At 43.8% G+C, this 9,428-nt stretch overlaps 1 protein-coding gene and 1 pseudogene across 1 annotated transcript; one reads left to right on the forward strand and one right to left on the reverse strand.

Moving 5' to 3' along the window:
- Positions 1-991: 991 nt before the first annotated feature.
- LOC125543068 lies at positions 992-3,935 on the forward strand (annotated as a pseudogene).
- Positions 3,936-3,938: 3 nt separating this feature from the next.
- LOC125543069 (UDP-glycosyltransferase 73D1-like) lies at positions 3,939-6,735 on the reverse strand. Its single transcript, XM_048706318.1, has 2 exons — positions 5,982-6,735; positions 3,939-5,821 (listed from the first exon to the last, which is right to left on the reverse strand). Exons 1-2 carry the CDS (start codon positions 6,461-6,463, stop codon positions 4,825-4,827), a joined length of 1,479 nt encoding a protein of 492 aa, XP_048562275.1. The 5' UTR covers positions 6,464-6,735; the 3' UTR covers positions 3,939-4,824.
- Positions 6,736-9,428: the final 2,693 nt, after the last annotated feature.

The following is a 9,428-nucleotide window of genomic DNA, read 5'->3' on the forward strand; positions in this document are numbered from 1 at the left end:
GGTCCTTTGTTCTCAATGGATTTGTTATTATTATGCCCTGTCACCCAACATACATTGTTCTGGATTTGTACCTCCTATTTTATTCTGTTGTACTGTCCAAGGACAAGCAAATATTGTGGTTAGCATATAAGACTAAGTTGTATTGAATGTTTAATAGTTGTCGTAACGTGAGCTGCCATAAAACACAAGATCTTTGATTGTGGTGCGGATTTGTCAAAGACGGGAAGAAGTATCCCTAGGAGGAAGACAGGATCCTGGGTGGAAAATTGGTGAAAGTGTGTACGACCATGGGAAATGGATGCCTCCTGCTACCAGCTGCGCCCTGAGGTGTGTTTCTTTGCAGGTATTTGATTAGGTCAAAAGCGACAGGAACTTTATGTACGCTGAGTACTCTCTTTCGCCTGGCATAGTGAATGAGAACAAATCAAAATTAGTGGACCAAGTTATATGTGCTATCCTTTTACTGGTGTACAGAGAACATATTCCAGTATGTATTTGGGTGTATGAACTGTTGTATCGATGATGTCGAGTCGCTGTGCGTACATGTCATGGCTTCATATGCATATATAAATTGTTGTATCCACTTTGTACCTTTGTATCATGTGTAACATATATTCTGATTTACCTGGCTGAATATGATTCAATCAAGTTCAGATTTTGCGAAGTATATGTTTTCCTTTGCATCGTCATACTGTCTTTAATTTTTCTGCCGGGTTAGTTAAAATGAAACCAGGTGGGTGCGGCAGGCCGCACTTCCTATCTAGTTTCTATTCATGCGGGTCGGATATCTCCAAAATCACACACATATGTAAAATTGACATCTCACTGAATCCTGAGATCCCGTTTGAAATGGATGTGCTTTTTTTTTTTTTGAGAATGGATGTGTTGTTTTGTGCACACTGATATTTAATTCAAGCTTGAGCTAAATATCTGTGGCCACACAAATTTTACACCGATTCCAAACAGCCTCTTATATAAAGAAAAAGAAAAACAGAGCGGAAGGCGAGCGAAGTCTTCATTCCCCGCTCGAAGGCCACCGCCGCTGTCGGTTGCCGACCCTGCTCGCCGGAGCGCAGCTCCACGTGAGCACGTCCAGCGATAGGCTCCACTCTTCCTCCACCGCTCCCGCCGTCGTGACGCGCCGGGACCTCCTCGCTCGCCCGTGTCTTCTAGTCCGCTGCCGCTGTCGTTCGTAGACCAGACGTGCGCGGTGCGCCACCCCCCAGTGCAGTCCATCTCGTCGGCTCATCCTTTCTTTCCCTGCAGTGGTAAATCAATCTACCCGCGGTTAACGCGACGATGCCGCGGTGAGGAGCGCCCGGGGAAGGCTGGCACCCGCATTGCTCTGCGCCCACGGCTTGTTCGACGGAATTCCCAGCCGGGGCGCCTCGCGGTGCTGGTTCGGCTGCCAGGGCCGAGGATGCCCTTGCGGGCGTACGTGGGCATGCTGGCACGCGGAGCCAGGCCTGGCGCGTACACGTTTCCGCCGTTGCTCAAGGCGGTGGTGGCAGAGCGGGGCGCCGTGGCGTCGGCCGCCGGAGACTCTGTCCACGCGCATGTGGTTAAGTTTGGGCTGCAGCTCAACGCCCACGTGGCGAGCTCGCTGGTCCTCATGTACGCGGCCAGGGGCGACGGCGTGACGGCGCGCGCACTGCTGGATGTGCAGCCCGCCAGAGGTGGCGGCACGCCCGTCATGTGGAATGCGCTTATGTCCGGTCACAAGAGAAGCAGGCAGTTCAGGCTGTCATGCTGCTCTTTCCTGGATATGGTGAAGGCTGGCGTTGTGGCCACGCTGGTCACCTACATCACGGTGCTGTCAGCATGCGGCAAAGGCAACGACGTCCTGCTCGGAATGCAGCTGCACAAGCGCGTCATTGAGAGTGGGGTGTTGCCTGACCTCAAGGTGGAGAATGCGCTCGTTGATATGTATGCCGAGTGTGGAGAGATGGAAGCAGCTTGGGATTTGTTTGACAGCATGCAGGTGAGGAACATTGTGTCGTGGACATCGGTGATCTCTGGGTGTGTAAGACTAGGCCAGGTTGATCGAGCCAGAGTACTGTTTGATCGTATGCCTGAGAGGGACACCGTCTCATGGACTGCAATGATTGATGGTTATGTACAAGCTGGCAGTTCCGAGAGGCATTGGAGATGTTTCGTGAGATGCAACTTAGCAAGGTGAGGGCAGATGAGTTCACCATGGTCAGCATAGTCACGGCATGCGCGCAGCTTGGTGCTTTAGAGACAGGGGAGTGGGCTAGACTTTACATGAACAGACATGGGATCAAGATGGATACTTTTGTTGGGAATGCGCTCATAGACATGTATTCAAAGTGTGGGAGCATCGGGAGGGCAATGGACGTGTTCAATGAGATGCACAGTAGAGATAAATTTACTTGGACCGCTGTTATACTTGGTCTTGCAGTGAATGGCCATGGTGAGGAGGCTATCGATATGTTTGACAGGATGCTTAGGGTGTTTGAAGTTCCAGACGAGGTGACCTTCATTGGCATTCTCACTGCGTGTACTCATTCTGGTTTGATTGACAAAGGACGAGACTTCTTTCTCAGCATGACTGGGACCTACAGGATTGCTCCTAATGTGATGCACTATGGATGCATAATCGACCTCCTTGGGCGAGCTGGAAAACCAAGAGAAGCATTGGAGACAATAGGTAAAATGCCCATGAAACCCAACTCTGCAATTTGGGGGGCCCTGCTGGCAGCTTGTAGGGTCCATGGTAACTCAGAGATGGGTGAATTGGCAGCAGAACGTCTCCTTGAGTTGGATCCTGAGAACAGCATGTCTTACGTCCTTTTGTCCAATCTGTATGCAAAATCAAATAGATGGGGAGATGTTCGGTGGCTTAGGCAATTAATGATGGAGAAAGGAATCAAGAAAGAGCCTGGTTGCAGTCTTGTTGAAATGAACGGCACAATTCACGAATTTGTAGCTGGCGATAGATCTCATCCTATGAGTGAAGAAATCTATTCTAAATTGGACAAGGTACTCACGGATTTGAAGAATGATGGGTATGTACCTGATGTAACCGAGGTCTTTGTTCAAGTCACAGAAGAAGAAAAACAAAAAGTTCTTTATTGGCACAGCGAAAAGTTGGCTGTCGCTTTTGCATTACTCGTATCAAAATCCAGCGTGACAATAAGGATCGTGAAAAACTTGAGGATGTGTTTGGATTGCCACAATGCAATTAAGTTGATCACCAAGTTATATATGAGAGAGATTGTTGTGAGAGACAGGACACGCTTCCAACATTTTAGACATGGACTCTGCTCTTGTAAGGACTATTGGTAACTCATCATGCATCGATGATGTAAAACAAGGCAATATCAGTTGTCCTAAAGTCACTCAATGATTAACAAGCATTTTTCATTTCAAATGATGCACTGGCTGCAAATCTGTACTTCTGAGGACGAAGTGATAATTATGACAGTATTCTCACACCAATGGAGGCCATACATGTGAAGTTCTCATTTGGGATCATCCCCAAACATCTTGGTCTAATCTTCTCTGTTGCTGAATGATGATTGTTATATTGACAGTTTGGCACAACTTCTATTAAAAGAAAGGTGAGTTATTGCATGTCATGCAATCTGTATTCTTTTTGTTGGTTAGATACTAGTAAGTTTTGCTCTGCTCCTCTGAGTAATTTGTTGTTCTTAGACTGTTATTTGAGAGGGGTTCCAATTCAATTCTTATATTTTATTAGTCCAAAGGAATTTGTCTGGTCTTCTCAATTTTCTTTCACCAACATGTTATACATGACTCACTGGCTCTGCAGAAAGTTTCAGTGGGGAAATTCTTTGAGTAACATTATTTAACTTCTGGCCTGAAGCTGATGATCATTGTGCAACAGCGTTCTGCCATTCACTTGGTAGCAAATCTGGGTGTTTGCTGAAGCTTTACTGTTTGGTGCTTAGTGAAACCAGGTTCGTTCTATTTCCACCAATCTGCAGCTTTCATATGTTCAATCCCGTTGCCTAGTTGGTAGTTGAATTTGTAATGAACTCAAAACATTGACCTGCTTTGATTGTAGAATATTTCACCATTCTTGTTCATAGTTGCTCAGTAAATCTTGAAACATTTTGTGGAACAGCCTCTCTATTTAGACGCTCAGTATAAGTTATTCACACATCTTTGTGCCCACAGCTGTTAGATACCGCCGTATCAAAGTATAGGACGTTTTTGCAGTTCACATTGAAGTGCAAAAACGTCTTATATTTTGGTACGGAGGGAGTAAATACATACTTTTATCCGAAAAAAACATTTAGAAGGTTAAAGTGCATATTTAGCAGGAATGTGGCACCTGAAGTAATTGCTTTCCTCATTAATCTTGAGTTTGGCCCTCCCCAAACCTTTTTTTAGGATTAGGATGGGAGAGATCCTTGAAACTTAATGTTCGCCACACTAAGTCAAACATAAGCTTCTAATTTCTTGTGCACTTTATGCTGGTTCTAATTCCTTCTTTTCTTTCGATTATTCACCTTGAATTACCTCTTGTTTTCAGTGTCAGTTTTGACTGTGTGCATACATTTTATTTTATTTTTTGCCCTTTTCCAACTCTTATTAACTCTGATGAGCTAGTGGGAAACAAAGGGAAGGGAGAACATAACATCTGGAAAATCAGACTGTGTGTAACATTATATTGACTGCCAGGGAACCTGTGTAACAGTATGGATAATCGATATTGCTGTCAACTCATTTGGACCATGCCTAATCTCTAAACAATTAGGCCACCACCAGTGACCCTGATACAAGCTACTGGTTATTTGGAAAATAAATTTCTTTATTAAGTTTACACCATGTGCATCAACCACATGCATTCGTCTTGTTTCCCATTTCTTGAATCAGTAGCTTTATGTTGTTATATGAAGAACCTTCCTCATCGAAAGCCCTCCTTGCCTTGATGGCACAGTCTTTTGCTCTCACCCGGAACTGCTCTTGAGCTTTCCCCTCATCCATCAGGGCGTACACTGCTCTCTCCACATCATTTCTTGTAACCATAGCCTCTTTGTGTTCATGTCCCCACCGTGTAACTCCTTCCACTCCAACCTCCACCCCAATGTTCAGCACATCCACCACCAACTTCTCGTTTGAAAACTGCTCCGCGAAGTGTGGCCATGTGATCATGGGCACACCAGCACAGATGCTCTCTATTGTTGAGTTCCACCCACAGTGTGTCATGAATCCTCCAATGGCTTGGTGCCACAGGATCATCACCTGTGGTGCCCAGCCCCTTATGATCATGCCTCTCTCTTTGACGCGTTCCTCGAAGCCATCTGAGAGCCATTCCTCAACTTCTGGAAACTTATCTCCCGCTTTGATCACCCAAATGAATGGTTTCTTGGTGGCTTCAAGTCCCAGGCCGAGCTCAATAAGTTGCTGAGGTGCAGTGCAGGTGAGGCTGCCAAAGCTGACAAAGATCACTGAGCCTGGCTTCATTGAATCAAGCCACTGCAAGCACTCTGCCTCATCTATTGGCGCCTTGTTTCCTCTTGCGGCGATTGTGCTGCTGTTTTGGTGGCAGAGGCACATTGGCCCGACCGTCCATACTTTCTTCCTTGTCACCTGCTCAAAGGATTCGATATGCAATGTCTCCAGCTCTTTGAAGCTGTTAAGGACCACGCCATCGCATCTCAGCTCCTCTTGATAGATCTTCTCACGAATTTGCTCCATACCTGGAATGGGAATGCCTCCAGGGCATTTAGCCTTTGCCAACTCCAGTGGTGTAGGGAACCCTGGGATCGTAATGAGCTCATTCTCATCTGTGACGTGTTTCAATAAGTTGTCGCGGCAAATGATGTAACTGCAAGATGGCAATAGTTGTTAAAATTGCATAAAAATGCAGGCTTAAACGTCAACAAACTGCAATTGATCTGCAAAACTAAAGATGGTAATAGCAGCTAATTTGCCCGGTACAAAATTAACTATTCGCGGGATTTCCCTCTTATGAGTTATGATTGTACCTGACAAGGGACGAGAAGCCACAGAAGCCTCTAAAGGTGAGCCTCGGGATACCAAGCTCTCTTGCGACATCACCGGTCCACCAATGCATCGTGTCAGATATGATGCAGCTCGGAGGCGGCAGCTGCTGCTCACTGAGGTGTGCCTTGAGCGGCTCCCGAAGCGCGGCGCATGCCTCCAAGAAGTTCGACAGCAGATCCTTGGATTGGATCATGTCTATGTTCTCGCACCCGTCCGGTAGGCCAAACTTGGCTGCCGGGAAATGGAGCTCCACGAGCCGGACCGCCAGGCCTGTCTCCTCCATGTGGGCGGCAAAGCTCGCCAACCTGGACGCGTTCACTGGCGTGGTGATGAAGGTGACCTGCGCGCCGTGCTCGGCCAGCAGGCTCGCCATGTCGGTCATGGGGATGATGTGACCCTGCGCCATCATCGGGACCAGCACGAAGTGCACCCTTGCGGAGCCGCTCTGGCCATCGCCGGACATGGCTGAATCGGCTTTGTCAGCGAAGTTGGTGGAGTCAGTCAAGCTGGGAGGAAGCAACACTATCGCCCGGCAAGATGCATGCCACGATCTGTTGGAAGCAACGCAATGGGATGGTAACCGTGGCGTATAAATAGCATCTGGTACTGGCGGAAAATGCTTTGGGCTGTATTTCTCGGTTATTTCGTATATTTGCTGTTATAAATGCTCAATCTGTCGTATAACACCGATGATTTGATCATATATTTGCTGTTATAAATGTTCAATCTTTCGTATCGCACCAATCTATAACTATATCTACACCTACTAATTCATATCTATTACTGTATCTATATACCTAATCTATACCTATCTCTATAAATAAATAAATAAAGGGGCTATAAAAGGGCTATCGCTTCTTCCTGTGCGTCACGAAAATTACCCCAAAATTGCAAAATATTACCCACTAATGCTACCTAAGTGATAAAAAAGTTTCACATAGGGGAATTCTCCCGTTTGGACCGGCCCATGCAGTAGGGACCTCCTATATTATGCTCTGCATGCTGGGAGAAGACACGGCGCGCCCGATTGGGCCGACCCATGTCTGGGCTGCCTGTTTTTCGAATTTCGCTTACTAGTATTTATTTATTGTTTTTTCTACTTTAAATAATGAGACTTAAAAAAAGTTCCTGAAAATGTTCGCGATTTTATAAAAAAATTATTTGCTTATTCAAATGTTTGGGAAATCAAAAAATGTTCATGATTTTTAAAAGTTTGTGTATTTAAAAATGTTAATGAAATTGAAAAAAAATCGTCAATTCAAAAAATGTTTATGAATGAAAAAATATCCTAAAAATTCAAAAATTGTCGTGACTTACAAAATAGCTTATTCAATCATAAAATGTTTGCTAATTCAAAAAAATGTTCGTTAAATCAAAAAAATATTCATGAAATTCAAAAATTATTCCACCAATTTCCAAAACAATGTTCCCCCATTCTAGAAATGTTTGCCGTTTCAAGATTGTTTTTAAATGTTCACAATTTAAGAAGTGGTTGCAAATAGTATAAAATATACATGAATTCAATAAATGTTCTTGGTTAGAAAATGTTGAAAAAAATGTAAAGTTGTTCATGAATTTGAAAAATATTCACAATTTCAAATATATTCATGAGTTTAGAAAAAGTATTCATGATTTCACGAAATTGAGAGTGATAGTGTATTTCGGTGATGCAGCAAAATTTGATCATGGTTAGTAGAGATTATGAATTTTTTTCTCTCATTATAACGCACAGGCCATTTTGCTAGTCTATACCTAATACTAAAAGTGCTATTGTTTCTGGCGGATTCACCCTTAAAGTTGCCAATAGTTACCCACTGGAAACGATTCATTTCACTAGATAGACCGTTTTCTTTGGGATAGACCGTTTTCTTTGGGTTATATATAGTGTGATCCCTAACTTCTCACATCCACATAGCTAGCTCAGTGGCTAACACCTCACTCAACAAACCAGGAGACCTTTCTTTTTCTTTTTTCACTTCTCTTTTCGGTGCAAATTCAAATGCTTTTTAAAATATTCATATCTTTCAAATCCTAACTCCAAAACTAACATGTTATATATGAAAATCCCTCAAAAAAATGTGTAGATTTCAAATATGCTATTATCTTGCATGTTAATCATCTGTAGAATTAAGTTGATGGTGAAACCTTAATTAATACCCTCTCTATATGAGGTATTTTGGAAGATCCTATTTACATATGTTTTATACCCCATTTTTTCTTGTGTGTACAAGGGGGTGATTTTTTCTCCCATTGCAATGCCCGGCATGTTTGCTAGTAATAATAAATAGGAAATTGCGGTACATCACGAAAATTGCCCTCAATGTTGCAAAATATTACCACCAACATCATCTATAAGTGATAAAAAGACGTTTCACACAGAAGAATCCCCCACCTGGGCCGGCTCATGAAGTAGGAACCTCATATACTGCACCCTGCACACTGGGAGAAGATGCAGTGCGCCCGTTTGGGCTGGCCCATGTCCATGCCGCCTGTTTTTATTTTTATTTTTTATTTTTTCTTTTTGTTTCGTTTTTTGTACTTTAAATAATTTGGGACTTTTAAAAGTTCCAAAAATAAATAATTTGGTGACATGGACGACATCGCCAAAGAATGCATGATATGGCAAGAAGAGACATCTTGAAGAGGAGGATGCTAGCGGCGGCCGGTGAGTGTTTTGGTGCCGGTGATGTTTTCCCATCAGGAGTTGGAACCAGTGCCGTTGATGCTTTCAGTGTGCATGTCGATGCTTTCAGTACCGGAGTTGGAACAAGTGCCGGTGATGGACTCGAAAGCGGCGATGGCATCAATGGTGGTGGTGCGGAGTGAAGATCATGACGATGGGTGAAAAGCGACCAAGGTGATGATGGATGTGGCCGTTGCTTTTGCATGAAGTCCTTTTGCATTTGTCGTAGAAAACTATGCTTTTATTTACGCGCGAATTATGTTTTATTCTTCGAATTTGAACTCAATCGTCGGAATCGCTGTCAAATTGGCTAATCTGGGGTTTTCGCTAACTGTAAACGAGTTTTGTGGATCGGCGTTTTACAGGGTTTGCTAGAAATGCTCTAATTGGCATATCCAGTATATACTTTAAACATGTTTACGTGCCAATCTGTTTTCTTAGTACCCATCTTATTAACTTCTGGATGAAAAAACCAATGTTCAAGAAAGCGGTAAGCGTAAGCGGAGCGGAAGGCCACAGCTTAGAGCAATGGCCGCTTAAGCATAGCTTAACCGGGATTAAACACTTTTTTAAATAGGCCAGAATTTGGTTGTTTTCAATAATATGCAGAAGAAAACAGGTAACATAGCACATAAGTAACTACAAATCTGAAATAGAATATAATGTTGAGGTTCAGTGGTTCACGCAGCAAGCAAAAATGCATAATATTGTCTTATAATGAGCATATAAGATAAATGGCAGCAGC

The sequence above is a fragment of the Triticum urartu genome, chromosome 3, assembly GCF_003073215.2.
Source record: "Triticum urartu cultivar G1812 chromosome 3, Tu2.1, whole genome shotgun sequence".
NCBI classification, from domain to species: domain Eukaryota; kingdom Viridiplantae; phylum Streptophyta; class Magnoliopsida; order Poales; family Poaceae; genus Triticum; species Triticum urartu.

What these genes read in the sequence shown, in the direction of transcription:
- LOC125543069 (XM_048706318.1), bottom strand. Translation starts at nt 6,463, where the DNA reads ATGTCCGGCGATGGCCAGAGCGGCTCCGCAAGGGTGCACTTCGTGCTG. An exon ending in GGCTTCTCGTCCCTTGTCAG is followed by an intron (nt 5,822 to 5,981) that starts GTACAATCATAA and finishes GCCATCTTGCAG; the next exon opens with TTACATCATTTGCCGCGACA.